This window comes from Oncorhynchus tshawytscha, linkage group LG29 (genome assembly GCF_018296145.1).
Source record: "Oncorhynchus tshawytscha isolate Ot180627B linkage group LG29, Otsh_v2.0, whole genome shotgun sequence".
Classification (NCBI taxonomy): Eukaryota; Metazoa; Chordata; class Actinopteri; order Salmoniformes; family Salmonidae; genus Oncorhynchus; species Oncorhynchus tshawytscha.
In genome coordinates this window covers 15,912,894-15,937,242 of record NC_056457.1, presented here as the reverse complement: position 1 = coordinate 15,937,242, position 24,349 = coordinate 15,912,894, and the positions used below count along the sequence as shown (strand labels likewise).

Here is a 24,349-nt window from a genome sequence, read left to right as displayed (position 1 = left end):
CCCATAATTTCCACATTGGAGGCACGCAAGCTTTTTTGAACATTTGCCTTGCAAAACAATTCCTCCCACCGAAGCACATGGCAAGCGCCGCCACAGTTCCCACCGGCAGACAGATCGGGTGTCTATTGTGTGAGATTCTCTCGTAAAAAAAGAATAAGTGATATTTTCCCTGGCCCTCTCGTCTTGATCTTCAAAAGCGTAATTACAACGGAACAAATAGGATCAAAGCGACAATGCTGTTTTTGCACCATTTCAGTGCTTTCTTGTGGTGTCGTCCCTAAAAACAGTCCTATATTTGTCTTCAGTGCTGCCTATTAGTGTGTCTGTCTTCTTTATGGCTTCTTAATTATGGATGCCTGGAATGTTTTGTCAAGGTTTAAGTGGTATTATCAGAGCTTTCTCACAATCACACCCAACTTGACAGTTAGAAGCCATGAATTAAATATTCAACTATAGTATCTCTTTGTGTACATGTATGATATACACTCTATATACAAAAGTATGTGGACACCACTTCAAATTAGCATATTTGGTTATTTCAGCCACACCTGTTGCTGACAGGTATCTAAAAATCTTGCACACCGCCATGCAATCTCCATAGACAAACATTGGCAGTAGAATGGCCTTACTGAAGAACTCAGTGACTTTCAACGTGACACCGTCATAGGATGCCACCTTCCCAACAAGTCCGTTCGTCAAATTTCTGCCCTGTTAGAGGGGCCCCGGTCAACTGTAAGTGCTGTTATTGAGAAGTGGAAACGTCTAGGAGCAGCAATGGCTGAGGCTAAATGGTAGGCCACACAAGCTCACAGAATGGGAGTGTTGAAGTGCTTAGCGGGTGAAAATTGTCTGTCCTTGTTTGCAACACTCACTACCGAGTTCCAAACTGCCTCTGCGAGCAACGTCAGCACAATAACTGTTTGTTGGGAGATTCATGAAATGGGTTCCCATGGCCGAGCAGCCACACACAAGCCTAAGATCACCATGTGCAATGCCAAGCGTCGGCTGGAGTGGTGTAAAGTTCGCCACCATTGGACTCTGGAGCAGTGGAAACTCGTTCTTTGGAGTGATGAATCACACTTCACCATCAGGCAGTCCGACGGACGAATCTGGGTTTGGCGGATGCCAAGAGAACGCAGCAAAGGGGGGACCAACTCCATATTAATGCCCATGATTTTGGAATGAGACGTTCGACGAGCAGGAGTCCACATACTTTTGGTCATATTATGAGTTTAAGTTTGTTTTGTATTAGAAAATTGAGCAGACTTACACACCTTTTAAAGGATTCATTTCATGTTTTTTAAAAGGAAAACAATTATCTATACTGAGTGATCTATAGTCACAAGTGTGTGTGTTGGTTAGGACAACTTATGTGCTAAATGTCAGGACTAAACACTGTCACAGCAACCTTATTTTTCACACGACTTGTGAAATATAATTTGTGAAATATAATTTTCATCTTCCCCAATCCTCTACAGAATTTAGGGACAATGACACAAAGCCATTTGAACCGGACAGAGGTTTGATTTTGTCTGTAAACGCGGTTGTGTCATGAATCGAGCACTCACAGCTCTGGAGTGACATGCGGCTAAAGTCTCTGGCACGCAGCAAGGCACCACTTTCAGACCACTTCAGTTTTCATTCCATTTGAATGACGCTGTTATTGCACCCGACTCCTTGTAAGGCAAGTGCAGGCACTCTTGCAGAATAATCTCCCGCGCTCAAATGGCTGCCTTGTCTGGGGAGCTGGGGGCGCTGCTAATAGTGTTAAAGCACTTTATCCATGACTGTGAGGGGAAATGATTTAAGTAGGGGAGGACAGGCATACCCAGTTGATAACATCAATAATTAACGTCGCGGAGGAAGTCGGAGAAGCTGGAGTTCGCCTCGTCTTATGCCTGCCCGTCCCGGTCACTACCTCCTGACCACCTCAGAACCTTTCTCTCTCTCTCTCTCTCTGAAGAGCCTGTGGTGCTGCTGAGCTGACCTCCCTGTCACCTCTTCCCTCTGGTGAAGGGTTCAGGGAGTTCTTTACACTCCACCAAATAATGTAACAGACCAACATAGAGAGGGATGGAGAGATGGAGCAAAGAGAAGGGAAGAGAGAGGCTAAGAGAGGTCAGGGGATGGAGAGATGGGGCAAAGAGAAGGGAAGAGAGAGGCTAAGAGAGGTCAGGGGATGGAGAGATGGGGCAAAGAGAAGGGAAGAGAGGTCAGGGGATGGAGAGATGGGGCAAAAAGAAGGGAAGAGAGAGGCTAAGAGAGGTCAGGGGATGGAGAGATGGGGCAAAGAGGGAAGAGAGGTCAGGGGATGGAGAGATGGGGCAAAGAGAAGGGAAGAGAGAGGCTAAGAGAGGTCAGGGGATGGAGAGATGGGGCAAAGAGAAGGGAAGAGAGGTCAGGGGATGGAGAGATGGGGCAAAGAGAAGGGAAGAGAGAGGTTAAGAGAGGTCAGGGGATGGAGAGATGGGGCAAAGAGAAGGGAAGAGAGAGGTTAAGAGAGGTCAGGGGATGGAATGCCAAGAGACAGTGGCAGGGTAAACTAGGCCCTTGACTGACACCTCAACATTTTGAACTGTTGTGACTGTATCTCCTTTATGTGTCTGCTGCTGCGGCCGGCTCCCATTGGGACAACAGTTTCTACCAGGCCACGGCCCCTGTCTCAACTCACAACTTTCTTGGGGCTCTCTCAATGTGCAGAGTACATACACAGTCCCGCTACTCCAGTTATCCTGGTAAATGTCAGCAGAAATACCTTTAAATTAACGTCTGTTATCTGTTACCAACATGCCCTGGAAGACCATAGAAAATATATTCAATTAATTTAAAAAATCTTAACAATGAGACGTACCTGATGGAAGCCCAAGTAGTCGACGATGGTGGAGGAGGCATAGAAGACCATTCCATCGCTGCTCACCACCAGCGCAAAGCCAGTCAGGGACTAGAGTGGGAAAAAGAGAGACGAAGTTGAGTTTGCATGAATCCTGATAGCGGCACTTGGCTTTGGAGCTTGGCTCATCTCGTTTGGGTTATTGGCAATTTAATATCACAGATATGAGGGTGAGTTTTTACATTTCCTAACTGTGTTTGTCTTCCAAAAGCCCTCCCAAGGAACACCCAAAAGATGACAACACCGAGCAACTCCATCACAGAGGTTTTTCAATCGACTGCCCTCATTTTGAAAGTATTCATTAAATGGGATTCATACAGCTCATTCACAACAGGCTGTCCACAACTGAGGTGGGAGGGAGGGCGGTGGAAGCGGAGGAGTCAGTTCCCCAAACTGTAATTTATGAACTTCCCAGTGTTTGTACTGGGTCCAAGTCTCCGGCGATCGCGTGACTGGCGCTGTGCTCCTGCCAGAACCTGTCACCTCCAGTTTACTGTGAGCAACACCAGGTCAGCCCAGGCTGCTACACTGCTCCAGTCCTGGCTAACACAGGCTAGCACTGGGACTACTACTGCTGCTGTTTGGCTATGTATTGATCCATTTTCAATGCTGATTTATGTTTGGGGTGTGTGTGTGTGTGTGTGTGTGTGTGTGTGTGTGTACATTCCATGATGGATAAGGGGTGGTCTGGTCTGGTCTGGTGTGGTAGCTGTCTGTGGGCTGAGGTTTCTGTTTGCCCTCTGAGGCTGCCCCGTTCATACAGAGAGTGGCAGAACACAACATACACAGCCACTGGTCCTTCTGTTTCCTCAACCTCAAACTTACAACACGCTTCAGACTTCAATAGGCTTCTGTTCTTTGTCAACTTCTTTCTCACCATTATTTGGCTCATGTCCTAATTCCCCAGTGCTCCCTCATTTTGAGTGACAGACATATTTAACCGCTTTACTGAAAAGCTAATCCCAGGGCCGTGTGTCTGGTGGTGTAACTTCAAAATGTCCGTCACATTATCTTAGTGAATGATTTGTGATGACTTGCATGATGCATTAGGACTACGGATCAATTAACTCATTTAGAAGGGGAACGTCTGGATGACGACAAAGAACAAGAAAGAGAAGATCTATGAGACAATGCAAGAAATGTATCTTAAATAATGTAGCTTCTACCTTAACCTACTAACACCCTTGACACCTGTGTCAATGTAAACTTTTTCTAATTTGACGATTCAACAACTTGACAGTGTGTTTGATTTTGTGTGTAGATAAATATGTTGACCACAAAAACCATTGCAATTACTTAAAGGACTTTGGCAATAAAGCCCTTTACCTACTTCCCCAGATTCACATGAACTCATGGACACCATTGTTATATCTCAGCGTGCAGTTTAAAGGAAGTTTAAGTTTAAAGAACCAGCGTTAGTGCAATTGCTAACAAGCGCTATCACAATGACTGGTAGTCTATGGTAACTGCTAATACGCTAGTAGATACCACAGACTTCCAGTAATTGAGCTAATGCTAGTTAGCATTGGCTCACAAAACTGTCTCTAACTACCTTCATACTGGATGCAGAGACATAAAAATGGTATCCATTAGTTAATCTGACTCTGGAAGTAGACAAAATGCTTCCTTGACAACATCCCGAAGTATCACTTTAAATATAATAACGTTTATTAAATTAAATTCACTACTGATCCTCCACGCCCCAGGTTGAAAACAATAACAAAACCATGTTCATAGATTACAGGGAGACACAAAGAAAATCCACCCTGGTAATTGCCAACTGATGTATGACATGTCTCTCTATCACTACTGAGCCTTCCCAGATCCTTATATGGTGAGCTTCACTGGCATGCCATTTAATCCCCTGTTTATTGTGCACGCTCACTGCTAATGCACTAATGTATACAGGTACAGCTCTGAGACGTGTGTATGGGTACTTGCATGTTTACGTGCATGGATCTCTTAAGTTTGTGTGTGTGTGTGTGTGCTGTGTGTGTGTGTGTGTGTGTGTGTGTGTGTGTGTGTGTGTGTGTGTGTGTGTGTGTGTGTGTGTGTAGATAGATAGATAGAGGCTCCCCTCCCCTCTGTGTGTAGCATTGTGGATGAAGACAGTGTTTGACAGGTTTAAACTGCACACTCCTGCAACAGTCAGGGGGTTGCTGACCTAGTAAATGCACTCCCCTTCCCCCAGCAGCCAAGCATGGTGTAACCAAGCACTGCTCAGCAAAAACAGCAGGCCTGTGCGTGATAAGCTACTCTGGCATTCCGGCACGAAATCTATTATCGTTCTTTGACGCAGGTGTATGTGGGTGTGTAGGGGAGGGGGGAGGGGGATGATACTGGATATAGGAAATGGTTTGTGTATTAGTAAATGTTTATTACAATTCCCAATGAAGATGTAGATCTGGTATCACTTTCTTTGATTCCTAATGTGGTTTCACCGGTGCTCAATAGGACTTGCTAAAAGAATTCATAGCACTATAACAGTCCAATACATACGTGCTGGTTAATGAATTCATAATACATTACACACCAAGATGGTTCGTAGACAGAGCTGTCACTGTGTTCATGATGCTGCAGCACTCTAGCCAACCCCTCAGATATGATATGTTCTCTCTTAGCCAGATGCCACTGAATCACACTATCAATACTATCCCCTGGTTGGAATTCTCTCTCTTTCTCTCTACCATTTGTTTTCACAAAGCGAGAAGGGGAGCATTTTAAAATCACTGCTTCCCAGCATTTATTTTTCTCCCGGTTCATGGAATTCCGATAGCATTAAGTAATGGAAACTTGCACCTGCTCCTGGCCCGGACAAGAAAACATTTCAAATTCAAAGTCGAAAGACCCTCATGGGTCCTATAAACGAGGTGGAAGGTTAAAAGCTTTGACTTACAACTCTTAAGAGGCAGTTTGCACGCATTACCAAAAATACGCTCACTACATTTGGACACGGCAGAGGACTGCGCTGAGGGAGAGAGAGAGAGAGGGAGGGGGGTGGAGGGGTGACATGCCTTTGTTTCCACACATTTGATAGGTTTCCTCCTCTCTCACATTGTCACCGTGAGATCAAAGCAGCAGTGCCAGGGTCACGGTGAAAAAGAGCTGTTCCTAGTGTTTTGAGTCATCTGCGGCAGCCGGCAGGGAGAGAGAGGGGAAACTCACTGGCATCCTCTCGCTGCCCCAGGGGAGCCCGTCGCCACAGCAACGGCAACCACCGTGAAGCTAGTCATTTCTGGAGTCACGCAATGAAAGGCGACACATTATTGCCACAGTCAATCGACTCTGTTTATAACCTGTGTTGTGACAGCCCGACACTTTAACTGAAGCCTCACTGGGCTCTTCTGTGTGTGTGTGTGTGTGTGTGTGGGGGGGGGGGTCAGGAATAGTGTTAACCCTTTGTTTAATAAACACTAATTAGCACATTGAATGCCTAATTAAATCACAAACAATGATCTGAGCACACTGTTCACGTGTGTATTATAGCTCAGGACTAGCTCCAGTTGAGCTGGGCCTCTCACGAACATACTGTAGTTCACATTCATCAGCCATGCACCTGTTTGGCTGGTATGGAGTCAGTCACTTCATAATGCAGTGGTACAGACACTTTAACAACATCTCATATTTTGCAGGTCTACTCTTCAATCTTGCACCTCCTCTCTCTTCTTATGCTCTCATTTTAGCACCAGTGACTGAGATTTCTCTCAGTGCATTTTCAGCAAGTTAACATTTATTGTCATGAATCTTGCACTGGAGGCAGAACTGAGTGATTTCCGCTAGATGGGCCAGTCAAAATTGGTTATTGTACAAATTCATGAAAACAAAAATGTGCTTTTTGGCCTTAATTTAAGGTTAGGATTAGGCATTAGGTTTAGCAATGTGGTTAAGGTTAGGTTTAAAATCCAATTTTATGACTGTGGCTGTGCCAGCTAGTGACCACCAATGCTGCCTCCAGAATAAGATTCATGGTGAAAAATGCTAACCTGCCCATTTCCATGGCTCTGGGTTTTAAAGTCAGTTTCCCGTCAGCAACCCAGCAGGGGGGCAACTGGTATCTGGTATCTATTGGAGCTAAACTGCACTTATCCATTCCCTCCCTATCCACCATCCCCACGTCCGTCATGCCATATTAGATCGCTCCAGCGGAGGTCAGAGCATGGGCAACAGCCCTCCCTTCCCTGCCCCTCACCCCTCGCTGTTGTGTCACTGTTGTGACAGGTACACTCTCTAACCATGACAACACACACACACACACACACACACTTACACACACATACACGTTTGGCTGCTTACCTCCAGAAGGAGCCCACTCTCTGTTACGCTGTTGCCCATAGCCATAGGCAGGCTGTCTTTTCTGGGCTCGGGGAGGGGGTTGGTGGATGGACTGATATGTTTTCTGTTGGACGGCTTCTCATGAGTCACTGGAAAATATGAGATAGGAAAAACTCATAAATGGAGATTCCCCCACATAATATAAGAGTTACAAAGTGTCTATTCTCTATGACTAGGGACTTGACCTTAACTTGTTCTTAGTTAGTGGTGGACAAATTCAAGCGATTTGCCCAACATTTTTTTATCAACTAGCTTTATCAGTATGGAAATCCATGTCAACATCGATACATACAATTGTGTTGTATGGGAGAGGAGAGGTAAATCATTAACATGTGTTAGGCATAACCCGACACAACATATTCCCAGTTAAATACAAGTATTAAGCAGTGAGGATGGGGTATTTAAGAAGAGCAACGTTTACAGGATTCCCCAGACACGTTTCCACCACATGGCTCACTCTTTACTTTGGAAAAACCTCACAAAACGGCATTTTCTGAACTGATTGGCACGAAACAGTGTGCACACACTGGTTTTTAACATTTCCCTGAGACTATTAAACCCATAGAGCTCTCCTGATATCCTGCATTGTAAAGACAAAACACACAGACTATCCTATTTTATTTGGTTTCTTACTCGCTGTTGAACGTATATATGGTCAATTCAGAAAGTAAACCAAATGCCAAATCCTTATATTCCTCATTGAAAAGCATTGAAGGGAATTGGAATTTCAGTGTACTTCCTGAATTGGCTGGAATTGACCCCAACCTTACTCCACACAGATTGGATCAGTTGCCGGTCTGTCAAACCTACACAGTCACGCACACTCACCGGGCCATGGTCCCAATGAAGGAGCAAGCGCCAGGACCTTACGGTGTATTCTACCAACACCCAGGACTCATTTTAACCCGCTCCCTATGCTCCACTCAGCCACAACCCCTCCCTCGTTTTTTCCACACCTCTGCTGGTTCTACAGCGCTACACCGGTGAGCAGCAACTTTTCGTGACTTCCGACAAATTCCCTGCACTTAAATCCGGCCGAGGCACGCAAGCTATTTGAACCACTTTTTACCCCCACTTGTGTTTTGTTCTTTCTCTTTTTTTAAAATTCATAATATGATACAAAGGCTAGAACTATACGTTCATGTTCCTTCTCTCTTTTAACCACAGGTTGAATCTTTACTTCAATACACAAGGCGTATTCTACCTACTTCACCACCTACTCTCCCCTCACGCACTCGTATTCTACAGTCACCTCAGTTTAGTCTGACTGGTGGAAACCAGGGCAGGTAATGAGTCAGAGTTTTTCAATGACCATGTTTTTTTCTCTAACACACACACACACACTCTCACACACACACACATACACTCAATCACACTCTACTCTAGCCCTTACGAAAGCCTTGGAGAGGATGGGAGTCCGGAAAGACAAACATACTGGATGATTAATCATTGGAGTTGTGCATCCTCAGCCAACAGTGACTTTATTCATTACCCTTGTTTTGGTGTTGTCTCAAAGAAAACAGAAAACCTAATGATTCAACGTTTATATGCTCTCTATTCAGACACTCCATTTAGGGTGAGGTGACCACTGCCAGTATATGTACACTAGAGGCCCAATTATGAGGGTATAAGTGGTCCTTCTTACTCTCCCTGCTTTAAATAATACAGCCCTCAAATATCAGTAGCAGTCTGTGGTTGAGCCAAGAACATTACAGGTGTGTTCCTAAAACCTTCATATATAGTCATATATGGTGCATCATCTAAAAGCATGGCTAATACCCATCAGTCAAATACACAGCTTGTGAAGTGGACACATTGGGAAGGAGGTGAGGTGCCCTATGTGCTCACAGCCCCCCACATTTTGAAAGTGAGGGTACTCAAAATGGGTACTATACTTGGGCATCCATGGCCGGGGACTCCTCCAGCAGCCTCAGGCCCAGTAAGCTGAGATTCCCCTGCCTTTCTTCAATCAGCACCTCATCTCAACTTAGCGCTTCCCCTGACCTTTCCGCAGTGCTTCGTTCAAGTAGAAAGGGGGGGGGGCAAGGATGCTCGTTTTGGTAAGACTCCAATGAGTAGGCTAGGCTTTGGCTGCTAATGAGTAAAAGAGGACAAACTAGTACGGTGGTGGCGGTGATGTGTGCGTGTTGGAGGTGGCATCTGTTGACTTGATCGTGTTAAGCAGGATGTCAACGCCAGAAACTTTGGGCTACCGTGGATGCTGCCTAACGATGGGGGTGTGTGTTGGGGGATGCAAGGTGGGTCAGCTTCTGCGGGTGGAGCCAAGTGCGGCTGAAAAAGTGGGGTTCGTCACGCACCCTCTTTACGTGTAACATCCCTTTCTTACCCACTTCCTCCCGTCTACCAAACGAGGAAGCGGAGATAGAGGCTGTGGCGTGACATGTCACAAGATCAAATCATTAATTCATCTGTTCACCATGCGACACGCTCTTATTCCTGGTGTAATAGCCATTATAGGCACACAAAGATATGTTTCACAAGGCAATGAGCAACTGAGAGAACCAGTCTGGGGTTCAGAAGGAAGGGAAGAGGGGAGGGAGGGTAGAATTATAGGTATTGCATGCAAAGCTGGAAAGTGTCATATCTCATTGTCTGTATCCTCTCACAAGCTTTCTGAGATTGCTACCCGTGCAGTTCATAAATAAATAAAAAGCACTCACATTTCTTGAGTAATCTGGTCCCCATTTTTTCTAAAATGACTGTTTTAGTAGTCTACTCAATAGATCTATATTAATTCATACAAATTGCTCAAAAAGTGTGAATTCATTACGAGACTTTAAAAAAAAATCAAAACAGCCATGTCTTGCATTTTCCCTGTGTGTCAATATAGTATTGTCAAGTCTCCACAGAAGTGCAGTCTTTTATTGCTGCTCCCTGGGAAGGCCTAGCGTTCAGCTCCCAGCCCTGTAAATATTACCGGGGTGCCATCTTTTGGCAGAGCCTGTGGGCTTTTAAAGAGTTCCAGTCACATTTGAGAGCTCCACTTTGTTCCCCTACCCTCTGAAAGGCCTTGCGTGCACGCAGAGAGAGCACACATATCTTCACTTGAGGCGATGGGGTGGTGGGGTTGGGGAGGGGAAGGCAAGTGGCTGACAGCCACCCCCTTTTGCCTATTCCTGCCTCCCCTTTCTCCCTCCTTCTGCAGCTCAGGAAATCCACAGCAGAACGAGAAACACCAGAGGGAGAGGGAGGGAGGGGGGAGAGAGAGAGAGAAGAGAGGTGGGAGAGAGAGAGAGAGAAGCGAGGGAGGGAGGGAGAGAGAGAAGAGCGGGAGGGAGAGAGAGAGAAGAGAGGGAGGAAGAGAGAGGGAGAGGGGAGGGAGCCGCAGTACAGGCAGAGTAGGAGCTGGCTGACCGAAGCCCCGTTGTCACGCAAACTAACCGTCTGTCAATCTTCTCTCTGGTCCCTGACAGAGCGCTGGCATCTGGCCAAACCCTTGCGTGCAAGCCGGCAAGCCACATTAGCCTATAAAGAATTTCATAATAACAACAGCTGTTAAATATTGATGAATGCTGGCAAGCACTGAATGCTCTCTGCAAAGGTTAAGCCTGCAGTGTAATGGAACCTAATTCTTCATTATGATGTATCGAATATGCGGAACTCTCTTTTTTAGGTAATGTGGCATGAATTTGAGGACGGACTAACTAAAGGAAGAGGGCAGCTACTTCGGCAGAGGATTTGTTCCGCTGTAGTTTCTGCAGAGAAACAGAAGCCATTTGTTGTCGGTTCAGTTGCTGAGTTTTATTGCCTTGTTATAATGCCATAACACTGTAGTATAATTTGTGTTATTGTTGTCATTCTAAATCAAATACCCCGTTCGCATTAGAACTATAAATCCTTAATCTGACGTGTTGTTTTTATAACATAAAAAGGAAGTTTGTTCCATGTAAAAGATAGTTATATCTCAGTGAATATGTTGTTGTAACCTAGACTTGGCAACTCTCCATTTCTGTTTCATAAAACAAAAGCCAACTCCAATTGGGGGGGAAAATCACACATTTCATCTTTCACTGTGGATTAGAATCAAGTGAGTGATTTCATGGAGAGCAGGACAGCTAGCGGAAGCCATATTTCTAGAGGGAACTTTTTTTTTCTCTCTGTGAGCACATGAAAACAAAAGGCTCATTTGTAGCTGAAGATACAGAGCAAAGGGAAGTGATATCAGGACAAAGAAGAAATTCTAACAAATAAACAGAGGTTTTCATAGAAACATGATTGCTTCCATTGCTGTTATAATTGGCTCAGAATTGGAGGGTAGTGGAAGTGTCTACATAGACCCCTGTACTAACTGACAAAACATACAGTAACTTAAATGTTTGAACTTACGGCTTGAATGTTACTGGCATATAACTGGTGCAGATACTTCCATTCAGTATATTGTTTGACATTGAAAATAGACTATCATCGGTTTGTATATTACCCAGACATATTTGAAGCTAAAGGTAACTCGAGTAAAAGATTTCATGGCAAAATGACAGCCTTGAGCACCTCTACGGCAGCAATGTGGCCTCAATAACATTCCGGAATGCTCCATGTCATGTAATGGGAAAACAAACCAAATCCATGTTTTCCGCTACTTATCCACTCCATTGGGGGAAGACCAACAACATGCAAATACGTTTAAGCAAATGGCCACAAGGAGTGTATCCATTAGCATGAGATGAGGAAATTAAGCAGGAAGCATTTTTTTCTAGTGCCCAAATGAAATCATCAGTGAATTTCCATTTGGTTATAGGCTTACTAAAGCGCCGTTCAATGATCTGAGGGTTTGTTTTGAGGGTTTGTTTTGCCAGTGATCTTAAAGTTCCTTATGTGGATATCAGTCACATATTTTATTCATCTCCAGCAGGTCAGACCAGGATAGACCAATCCGTGAGTCATTTTCCTTACCCTCCACTAGTTTCCAAGACAGGATTAGAAGGAGACGCGCACGGTGAGAACGTTCCCTGGGAATCAATGGGCAACTCCATTGTTTCAGCCGCAGCGGCACTCTGACTGACTGGATGTATACAGCAGTTCTATTTCTATCTGTAGTAAATAACGGTTTCCTTTGATAAACTAAACTTGCTAATTCATTTGTTTCTGGGTTCCTCCTCTTCCAGACGCCAAGGGTCGTTGCGATAAAGCTTGACTCTGTTATGGGCAGGGGCTGGGGGACTGGCTTCTCTGTTGCTTTATCAACAATATCCTGTTGCCCGTTGAAGTTCTCTCCCGTCCCAGTCATATGGGTTGGGGCTAGCCATCTATTCATGTAAGAGAGAGAGACCAAGGGGTTGCGTTTTACAGTGATATAAAACCGGAGCTGGAGACCTCACACACTGCATTGTCTGAGGCCTCAACACCCGTTAATAACCTACTTTGTGTGTGTGTGTGTGTGTATGTGTATGTGTGTGTGTGTGTGTGTGTGTGTGTGTGTGTGTGTGTGTGTGTGTGTGTGTGTGTGTGTGTGTGTGTGTGTGTGTGTGTGTGTGTGTGTGTATGTGCGTGTGTGTCAAGAGCTATTTATAGTTTTTCCTTTTGATTCATGTTCTGACAAGAATGGTGGGAGTGCAACATTCAGAAAACTGCAGGATAGTAAAAGTACAAATGGGGATTGCAACTCGCCACAATAAAGAGGCTATTGCTGTACTTTTCTATTTACATCATCTCCATTTTCACAAGCAGGGTGTAAACATACTTAACCAGCGATTCATTAATTGTTTAAAAGGAGAATGAACAGAGGGTATGTTCTCTGAAACAAACTTTAATGTATTTACAAAATATAGGCCTAATGTACGTACACACATGCGAGTCAACTCTTTTAGTAAGCTGTAAACTCATTTAGTAAGCTGTAAACTTTAAATGTCATTGATTTGAAGTTTTATTAGAGCACAATCTGAATTGAAAAGCTCCCATTTACACTAAAAACAAACAACGTTGGGACTGAAATAGACGTGTTTCCAGATGTGGTGTACAGTATAAAACATCCATGTTTTATAGCATTTTGAAATGATGGCAAATACAGAGGGGGAGTGAGAGCCATATGGGATGTTTTGTGATCTTGGCTCTGTAGCAGAGTTATTGTTAGTGTTTGGTAGGGTCCAAGGTCCTGAAGTAAATCCACTTAATCAAAGTCAGAGTAAAACACACTCTACTTCGGGGCCCAAGGCCTCAGTTCCAGAACATTAAAGAATTATGTAGCAGATCACATTTTTTTATATTCAATCCATGTGAAAGCTGAATCGTCTCTGCAATTTTTTCTTTATGAAAAAATTGAGACTTTACTTTAGCCGTGAGTTAAGAACTCACTTAAAAGGAGAGAATGTTTTGCCGGTAAAACAACAACAACGATGAACCTGACAATGAATCCCCTTGAATATAGCTTTCCAGTTCTTCTACTTATTTAACCTGCGTGGGAAACACTTAAGACAAGTCAAACAACGCGCTAGTCCTAAGAATTATTCGTTTTGGAAATAATTATTCGTTTTGGAGCCCTCTATTTTGGTATCTTGAATGCGGAGCAACATTCCATCACGAGAAGAGAAAGAGGAGAAGCGAAGGTTTAAAGCCTGGACAGACAAATTAGAGAGAAGTGCACCGCAAGCAATGGATTCCGACGTTTGAAGCCTATCCCCAAGAGAAAGCGCATACGCTTATGAACACGGCTAGTATTGTCCTTCTACTTAACTGGTCAACACTTAGCTTTGGTCTGTTTTGAGGTTACACTTTCTAGCTAACCAGTGCAGGCCAGGACCTGACACCTGTCTCAGAAAGATGTGTTTTTTGCTTGGAATGTTATCGTCACCTTCATCTGATGAAGTATTGCAACAGTGAGCCCTTGGAATCTTTATCCACGCAACAAGAGAAGTAATCTGTTAAAAAAAGATTATGGTCCGTTTCAGCCCATTGAGGGAAATAATAGCGTGCAGATGGGTGAATGCGAGGTGAATCCAGCGAGGTGAATCCATATGGGAGCTGGGCCGGAGAGCACCGCAGTAAGGCACCCACAACACGCAATGCGAGCTCACTATGCTAACCTGAGCTACAGTAGGACTTTGCATCTTTCCATGTTGCACTACCGTGCCTGTTTAACATTAACGCCAAGGAAAACAGCTTTGTGGGAAATCACATATGGGCACTGAATTGTTCTCTTCAGTTTCATTCAACATCCCCAGCCGGCCGCCACCACACCTATTGCATGCATGTTTATATCTCTATCAAGAGTTAGTATATCCAAGCAGTATGCACAGCAGAGCGTAGGTTAATGATCATTTAGATGGTCATTTTCCATTAAGGAAAATTGTGTGCCTTGCTTCAGCTCTTTAAAAGTATTTTTGTGGTAGTGGAAGAAGTCTTCTGATTTCTGATTTAAATAGCAGATAAGTAGACAAAGGTTTAATACGCTCAAATGTTTTGTCTAACTTGTTGGGAAAGTGGTCAAAGTAGGCGATTTGTGTCAAACGTCACAATGTTTACTCACTCACCTCATGCTTAGAATGTGCTGCGCCAGTGCTATGATTTGACATTTCTTTAAGTTATATGGCAGTAAATTCAACAGTGGGGAGTTAGCTTAATGAATGTAGTTGATGCGGTGACAAAAACAATTGTATCTATTGATTTGTAAAAGTTATTTGTGTTCTGAATTAAATAGCAGAGAAGTAGACAGATGTCATATATTCACTTTTTTTTTTTTTTGTCTATTTTGATTGGGAAAGTGGTTAAAATGTCAGTTGTTTCTAAAAGTTGAGACAAAGTAGTTAAGTAGTTGATTGGTAGAAGATATTCTGTTCTGATTTCAGATTTGAATAGCAGAGAAGTAGACCAATATATCATACCATCTACAATTTTGATTACAGTGCTGGGAAAGTGGTCAGAGTAGCTGATTTGTGTCAAAAGTGACATTGTTTACAGAAAATAGAATGTTGGAAGTCACAGTTTCAGAATTAGAGTTTTTCACAATGGGAGGTTTAGAATGTTGAATAAATCCCATTAAAGTGGCTGCAGTTTAATAACAGTTATATAGTTTAAAACGTATAAATGGTATCAAAAAGTTGTAAGCAAGCACTCTATTCCAGACCAGTCTACACGTTTTAAAGATTGAATGGCATTTCTAGCATAAACTATGTAAGAGGACTAGTGAGCTAAATACATTTTTTTTTTTTACAATATTTAAAGTGTGGCTGCTGTCACAAGCCGCATCAGCCACACTTAGCGGTTCAAGCCTTGGACCAGTAACCGAAAGGATGCTAGTTCGAATTCCCAAGCTGACTAGGTGAAAAATCTGTCGATTTCCCCTTGAATTTAACCCTCCTACTCTCCGAGGGTGTCTCATGAGTGGGATATGCAAAAAAAAAACATTTCTATTTCACACTACAGATTACAAACACACTTGTACATGTGTGAAAGAGGACAAATATAAGCACCCCCTATTTTACTTTTTGGCCACACTAATCAGATTGCTAAGAGTTAGCGTGAGGCTTAATAAGCTAGTGTTGTTGTGTAACATTACTGATGAGGGGAGACAGAGAGCCAATGAGCTGAAGAGTCATGGACCCTGTTGGCATTGACATTGTTAATACTGCCTCTAATGAAAGAGGTACAGTAAACGGGCACCACATGGCAACCGTCCAATCGGCTCTCTATGCAGCGAGGAATAACCTGATTCACAAGGCGCGGACGGACCTTGCAGCCCGAGCGACAATCTACCTGTCACACAACACCTCGAAGTCGACCAAAGACAGATTGACATGCTAGGTATGATCAGTGAGCACATTTAAACAGTGAGCACATTTACCACTTTACGCCCACTTATTTGCAGTTCCTAGTCCCGGCCTCTAGCTGTTGCTGTGGTTTTTGACGCTCCCCCTGGTCACAATATCATGGGGGAACATCAAGGAATAGCCAGTTATTGATTCTTAACAAATCAATAATCAATGTGTAATCAATAACAATATATGGATCGTATTATGGGCATAATGTGGATCAGTGCAGTCAACAAATGTTGCGTGACATTTTCTTCTGGCTCGTATGTGACTTTGGATTTGACATACTGCATGTCATAAAACATCATACACAACATTGTTCAATGTCATGTGCCTCGTTCGTGACCACCCACTTCAGCCCTCTCGACAATCTCCCGTTCGCCCTATTCACATGTCACAGCCAGCATTATTTATACATACAAACATTGTTTTCCCTGTTTATTCCAATCACTTCATTATAATGTAAGGCGGGTGGAGAGAAGAGAATGGGGGTTATTTTCCCATGCATCCCCATTGGTGCGATCTTCCTGCAGGCTGTTGAGGCTCACGCGCTTGACGGCAAGCGACCACCAGATCACGCAAGCCTGCTAAAAGGGAAAGAGCCACGGGAGTCACGCAGGCCCCCACCAGAGCTACACAGCCAGCCCTGCTGAACTCTCTCTCTCTCTCTCTCTCTCTCTCTCTCTCTCTCTCTTTGTGGAATTTCTTTCCTTCTTAATATGTTTGAGTCAATCAGTTGTGTTGTGACAAGGTAGGGGTGGTATACAGAAGATGGTCTTTTACCAAATAGGGCTAAGTCCATATTATGGCAAAAACAGCTCAAATAAGCAAAGAGAAACGACAGTCTATCATTTCTTTAAGACATGAAGGTCAGTCAATACGGAACATTTCAAGAACTTTTAAAGTTTCTTGAAGTGCAGTCACAAAAACCATCAAGCACTATGATGTGACTGGCTCTCACGAGGACCGCCACAGGAAAGTAAGACCCAGAGTTACCTCTGCTGCAGAGGATAAGTTCATTAGAGTGACCAGCCTCAGAAATTGCAGCCCAAATCAATGCTTCACAGAGTTCAAGTAAAAAACACATCTCAAGTGCTCAGTGCTCATCAACAAGTGCTCAGCATATGTGGAAACTCCTTCAAGATTGTTGGAAAAGCATTCCTCATGAAGCTGGTTGAGAGAATGTCAAGTGTTTGCAAAGCTGTCATCAAGGCAAAGGGTGGCTATTTTGAAGAGTCTCAAATATAAAATATATTTTGACACTTTTTTGGTTACTACATGATTCCATATGTGTTATTTCATAGTTTTGATGTCTTCACTATTATTCTACAATGTAGATAATAGTACAAATAAAGAAAAAACCCTTGAATGAGTAGGTGTGTCCAAACTTTGACTGGTACAGTATATATTGCTCATCCAATGAAGCTTTAGCGTCCAGTGTACACACTATACAATAACTTGTCTTCTGTTCCACTTAACAACTGCCACTCTCAGTATAGGCACATTTTTCTCACTATACATGCACATGAATTTCCGCCACAATCTATTCCCCCCCCTAGATTCCGTGCTCAATGTTGTTTATGAAAAAAATCAAACATGAGGGCGAAATACTAAACTGACTGGATTCATTTGAGATGCAGGATGCAGTCGCTGGGGGCTAATGGTTTGTCTAACAGCCATGGCCACTGGAGCTACTATTCCAACAGTCTGGGAGGAGGAGGAGGAGAGGAGGAAAGAGGAGGAGAGGATTTTTATGCTACTATCCCAACCGCCTTCTCCAGAGGGGTGAGGAGGAGGAGCGATGGAGGAGGAGGGGATTTTGGTGTTGTTGGTGAGCTGCGAGGCCACTAAGCCATGCGATTATCATATTACCACGTGATCTGATTTGGGGCTGGTCCCTCCCTCTACTAGGAAAAAAAGCAGAGCTCTTCTCACGGAAGCCCGAGGGGGAGCTGCCGGGGTGTAACAGCATCACCTCTGAGGTCAATTCAAAACCTCCCCCACATTACTGCTCCCCATCCCTCCATACTCCTCTCTTCCTCTGTTCATATCCTTCTCCCTTGGTCTCCACCAGTAAGATCAAAAAACCTCACTGAGTGAAGCAGTGGATCAGTTGAGTGCATGATGAAATAGCTGAACATAAGTTACTCCTGAATTTGTCCCTCGTTACCCAAAACAACCGGGACAACACCAGACAGCTGTTCCATCTGTGTTAATCGCTTCTCGATCGAGATCAACGTGTAATGGACCATTGGGGCTGGACCTTAAGCTTTTGATGTGCATGGCTTGTGATATTTTGAGGGGAATAATTGCCATCCTGAACATGAGTCCACTGTGAGAATAATCCCCAAAACGGACACCTCTAAAATGCCTATTGTGTGTGTGTGTGTGTATGTGAGTGAGCGAGTGGTTGTTTCTATGTTTCTATGTTTACCCTCATCTACAACTGCCCAGTGTTTACAATGTTTTTCATTAAACCAGATTACAGCAGTGTATGAATCTGCCTGGGTTTTACTGCTGATCCGATGAGCAGCTAGGTCAGGGCATCAGTGAGCAGCCTGCCAGCGGAGCTCCAGTCAAGCAGAGGCTTCCATGATTTTGGATCGTGCCATAGAGTAACAAGCAGGAGACCTCCGGAGGGCAATAGGGACAGTTGCCTGGCCTAGCTAGACCCAGATTGGGGGGGCGGGAGCTCCAAGGCCCTGTCGGCCCTGTCAGGGACTGAATCATGCAGCCGTATCCTGGGGAGAGGAGGAACACAGACAGGGGGCCTAGACCTTGGAACCATGGAGCTGCCACAGCCATGTCCTTCTCCATGGACTACTGACACAGAACGGCCCATGGAAAGCTGGCAGCCTCTCAACTTCCAGCTGCTTTTGGCCCGGGTCTCCCTCTTCCAAAACAGTGAATGGAGTAATTATCTGCACTATTCAATAAAGAGCTCAGCATTCTAGATTCTGGCAAGGCCTGGCCTGCCTCGGTCTTTTTTCTCTCACACTGATGCCTAGCATCTCATATCCTAAAGGTGAATTGGCACAAATTATCCATAATATTATTATGGTTTTCATGTGAGTCAGACTTGATTCCTGTTGCAGGTTTAGGCCACAGCGATTTTAAATCCCTCATTTAGGTAAAGGGCCAAATGAAACGCTAGAAACTAAATTACTTCTCATTCCTAAATGTTTATGGATTGAAAACGATGCCAGAGAATGGGCCACTGTTAACCACGAGTGAATGGTCTGAAATGGCGACCAGCAATCTTACATTTTGCATATCAATATTGTAGATCACCCATGATCACTCTTAGTGGAGAAAAGTTCATTTAAATTATATTGGAAACACGTGGACTTCACTATGTTGCCCTATAGGGCGCTCCTTCAAAGCCTGTTTTAAGGATCATCTGTCAGATCCTGTCTCAACGTTAGAGACAGGAAGCTAATCAAATATTGCCAATGACTAAACGCAATGATGTCTAGACCCATCAGGACCTTTGAAGACATGAAGCCGTGCTACAGGATGTCCTGAGAACATGTGGGAACCTTAGTGAGATGAAAAAGGAGGGAAATTGGATACGTTGCATGTGTGCCCTAATGTGCGGCACGCTTTGCCAGATAACACTGGTAATTATCGCTGCCACAGTAATGAAGTTCTCCTATCATCCTGAGCAAATAAACTGTTTTTTGGGTTGGTGTTTTGCTAGCAGCTGAAGGAAGAAACCTGTGGCTAGGATTGTTGGAGCGGGGCCCATGATTGGCTGGATGGTTGGAGAGGGGCCCATGATTGGCTGGATGGTTGGAGTGGGGCCCAATTGTTGGGCAGCCAGACCATGTGGTTAGCTAACATCCCCAGTAGTGGCAGCCATAGACTATGTAACAGAGTCCTATAGACAGATCTATCTAAAAATGCATTAGGGCTGATGCGCTTGATGTTGCAGTTGAATGCTATACAGACATGATGTCAGTCAGATGATACTGATATACGAATGCTTCATACAAAACTACTGAATGGGAACCATAAAGGCTATATAGCCTTGGTAGAATATTTTCATGACTTGTTCCTATCACCTCAAGTCATTGAATGTAAGATGTGCTGGTTCGAAACGAAGGACCCAGTCACATCAATCACACAGGAAAAAGGAAAAGGACTGTGGATATGGTACACTCAGACATAACGAAGGTGTATTTCAAAGGACAGGTGTGGTCTCACATTGATATCCAATGACAACATTTTCTAAAAGGAATAGCTAGCATGGTGTGTTGGTTTGACAAAGTCTTGGTTATTTGTGGTTTGAAATGTTGATAAGAAACTACAGCAGCTACCTACAATATGGTTACCTGATTCTTTATGCATTGGTTCAAAAAAAGAAGTTGCATTTATGATGCGTTTCAGAGAAGTAAATAACTGCTGCGACTCCATTGCACTTACAGGGCCTATATCTCACTCTGCCAGTAGTTTCCTTCATGTTTTCCTTACAGTGGAAGTTGATTTATGACACGCCCACAGGAATCTCTTTCAAATGACTTCAGTATGTTTCCAGAGTGGGGAACATTGCTGATTTCGCAAAGTATCAGCAAGCTCAAAAATACTCCTTGTGTCACTTGGAGGAACTCACGCAAGCCTTGAGAGGCCGTTGAGGCCGTTCTCTTTCTCTGAACCTCTTCCACTGTGACCAGTGGCTAGTTTGTTTGGTTTCCTTTATCTTTCCATCAGATGTCTCTCTGTTCTGCACTGAGTTGTGGAAGCAGAACCAATGCAACACACCCGACCAGACCCGTGACCTCTCTCTCTCTCTCTCTCTCTCTCTCATGGATGCTCTTTACCAGCTAAGGGAACAAAAAAAGATGAGCCAGACGAGAAAGACATTGAGCCAGACGGAGGCAACATGTGCTAAACTCTTTACTTTCTCACCCGGCCGAGCCGACGCCAGATCAGCAGTGTGGTGTAACGTTACGGACTGCGCTCGCTTACATCACCGTGCCGTGGTGCATCCACAGGGGCCACCTGTGCTCTCCAGATTTTCACTGACTTCACACTTCATCCAATGACCCACCCGATCCACTTGCATCATAATATATCCACTTGCACCAGATAGCAACCTTATCCAGAAATCCAGGACTGCTGCAACTGCTTTCCATGTGACTGAAAGGGAGCAGTAGAGGGGAGAGGAGGGAGTGCAGAGGGGGGCACGAGGGGATGAGGGAGGGGCGCGAGGATAGCGTGCAAAGAGCTAATGGAAAGTTTTAACCTCAAATTAGTCACATCAGTAGCCCGCAATTAACAAATTTCGGGGTGCCAAGTTTACATGCTTTACATTTCAAAGGGCAAAGACATGCTGTTTCTTTTTTCTTGACGTCTGTCTTAAATTACATTTATTAATTGCATGAGCTGATTTTCCACTGCAGCGGGCAAAAGACTGCCATCAGCGATGGAGGAAACTCGTCTGGCGTTTGATGGAAAATCTGAAGCGGATCTGTTCCATATCTAGAAACCCCCCCTACTTTGTAACCATGTTAACTATCCTGCTCCCATCTGCAGCTGCATTTCAATGGTTCAAACCAGTCAAATATTTTATTAGGGGAAGTCAAGTAGGTCTGTTGTGTGCTTGTGGAACCATTTCATAATAGAGACGGTGATACAGAAACGCCCGTGACTATTATCAAAGCCCTTTTGGAAACACTGAGGTTTTTAAATGCTGTTCACCCCTTCCTACAGGCTTTAAAGTTAAATGAGGTGGTGAAAGATTTGAATTTCAATCTGTTTTTCTATAGCAAAATGTATTTACCTATTCTCAAATCAGTACAAATGTGACTGGACGACCATGTTAAATGATGGCAATTATTCTAACCTATATGCAAACCAGGTGTAAGGGATTTCCTCCTTTCTTCTGAAGAGGAGAGGCGAGAAGGATTGGAGGACCAATATGCGGCGTGGTAAGTGTCCATGGTTCTTTTAATAAGAAATACTCAACATGAACACGACTGAATACCAAAAAAAAAACGTGACAAACCCAAAACAGTCCTATCTGGTGCAGCAAACACAGAGACAGGAAACAATCACCCACAAACCCCAACACAAAACAAGCTACCTAAATATGGTTCCCAATCAGAGACAATGACTAACACCTGCCTCTGATTGAGAACCATATCAGGCCATACATAGAAACGGACAAACTAGACACACAACATAGAATGCCCACCCAGCTCACGTCCTGACCAACACTAAAACAAGGAAAACACACAAGAACTATGGTCAGAACGTGACACAGGGTTGTTGTTTTTTTTTATCCTAAAATTAAACATGTTTGCTTGCATTGCTCGAAAACTGAACCAATATTTTGCTTTAAAAATATTACCATACATCAGGTTACCTGCACACCTTACCTATTTGTTAATCTCTTAAAGCTGGACATTTGTCAGTCTATGTCCTTGTCTGTGTCTGTGTGTGGTCGTTCTATTCACTAGCGCTTGATTTGTTTCCACTTTGCTCTGTGGTCCCATTTTTATATAGAACGTTGTAACGTAACCTTAAGAGCTACATCTGGGTCTCTGGAGTTTGGGTTGGAATCTCCACTCATTCAGCTGGGACTGATTTTGGCCCAAGGTCACTCTCCACACTTTCCATATGTCACGACTGCTGGTTTAATAAGCTTGGAAAGAGAAAATCGACTGTCCAGGGGAAAGTTTATGAAGAGACATCAAATGCTAGGTGTCATCCGCCTTCTAAACTCTACTCCCTCTCTTCCATGCACCTGCCCTTATCCTGTCCGAGAATAGAGACCGGATAAATATGCAACAGTCCACCAACTGCAACTGTTGGACAACCGCGGACCACATTTCAAAGAGCCAAAGAAAGAAAAAGATAAACTTAACAGAAGGTTGAACATGTCATTGAGCCCTGGACCTTGACAATGATCAATAAGGCCCAGGAGCGTTCTTTGATTAACGGTTAAAACGTCATTCAAATCAGCGATCATTTCCCTTTTATCTCCAACGAGAGAGTTTCCAATAAAGAAGCGATGGACCGTGGAGAGAAAAAGACACCATCCCATCAGGGAGAAAAAGTAAGTGTTGGAGGAGATCTGAGGAGGACCGTAAAAGAGCACGGGCCAAATCCAACCCCTGCCATTGGACCATTAAAAAGGTATGTGTGAGAAAAGTCATAGGCCTACACTCTGAAATGATTCTGTTGAAACCCCTCAATGGGAGAGGGCCAGATGTGGCTCAGTCGCAGTGACAGTTGGTGCGGGTTCATGTTTCACTGTGCCCTTGGTGGAACTTAGTGGTTCTTTGTGAACCGGGGTTCTTATAAAAGACAAGCGGCGAGGACCGACCCAGTTAACCCTGGGCCATATGGTGAGCCTATGCTAGTCTAGTTGTGCTGAGAAAATCAGACTCTGGGCCTGTTGTCGTCTGAGGAAGGCTTCTTCCACAGACTGTTTTGACTGTTCTGGAGTCACAGAGCCAGGGGGGAAACACCCCTGAGTGAGGTGAACAACAGTCCATATCACCACTCTCCTCTCTCTTCTCCTTCCTAGACATCCACAGCTTCAGTCCGTCCAAATGTTTTGCCCTATGTGGCACAGTGGGAGCTGGCCGGTCCGGTCGCTGATTCTGTGCAAATGCTAACGTGCTGCAACAGGGCAGCATGGAGAGTAGTGTGGACTTGAGAGGGAGGGGGATTTAACGGGGTCATGTCAGCCCACAGAGAGGCCAATGGCAGACAGGCCCAAATACTGCCACTGCGCACTGTACCTACCTGCTCTTTCAGTGCATTTATGCTTTCTCATTGATAGAGAACAGAATAATAATTTACAGAACAGAGAGAATGCTGTGGTGCCCCTCTCTTTTGCGCTAATGTTTTCTTTGAGGTTTTGGTAACTCTTAAGTTCCTATTCTGGCAGATTTATAGAGACTGTACCCCACTGGGCACGTACTGGTTGAATCAACGTTGAATTGACATCTGTGCCCAGTGGGACGTAATTCAGTAATCCTCACCTTAGAGCCTTCTGAATAATTCAATTGGGACGTAATGGTATCAGTCTCTGCTTGTTGTTGCTGGGTGCAGCATCACAAATGGATGGATAACGGAGAAGTGAGAGAAAGGGGGAAGGAGAGATGGAGAGAGAAATGGAGCTGCTGCACTTGCTGCTCCACTCCTAGCACAGATGACTTTGTGTGTGGGTGTGGGTGTGTGTGTGTGTGGGTTTATGTGTGTGTGGGTGGGTGTGTTTACAGAAGTGTTAGTGTGTGTGATTTCACCTGATCTCTGTTACCTGTGACAGCTTTATATGGGGGTTGGGGGGGGCACCGAGGTCTGGGATTCCCAAAGCATGCTGAATAAATCCAGAACCTCCATGGATTCATTG

The 24,349-nt window shown here is 44.2% G+C and overlaps 1 protein-coding gene across 1 annotated transcript in view; it reads right to left on the bottom strand.

Annotated features, from left to right (window-relative positions):
* The window catches only part of LOC112227851, a 62,943-nt gene that overhangs the window by 6,947 nt on the left and 31,647 nt on the right, over positions 1–24,349 (bottom strand). The window contains exons 4-5 of the mRNA XM_024392800.2: positions 7,184–7,311; positions 2,852–2,941 (exon numbers count right to left, since the gene is read on the bottom strand). Coding sequence (XP_024248568.1) covers positions 2,852–2,941; positions 7,184–7,311 — 218 coding nt within the window. The remainder of the gene's footprint in view (positions 1–2,851; positions 2,942–7,183; positions 7,312–24,349) is intronic.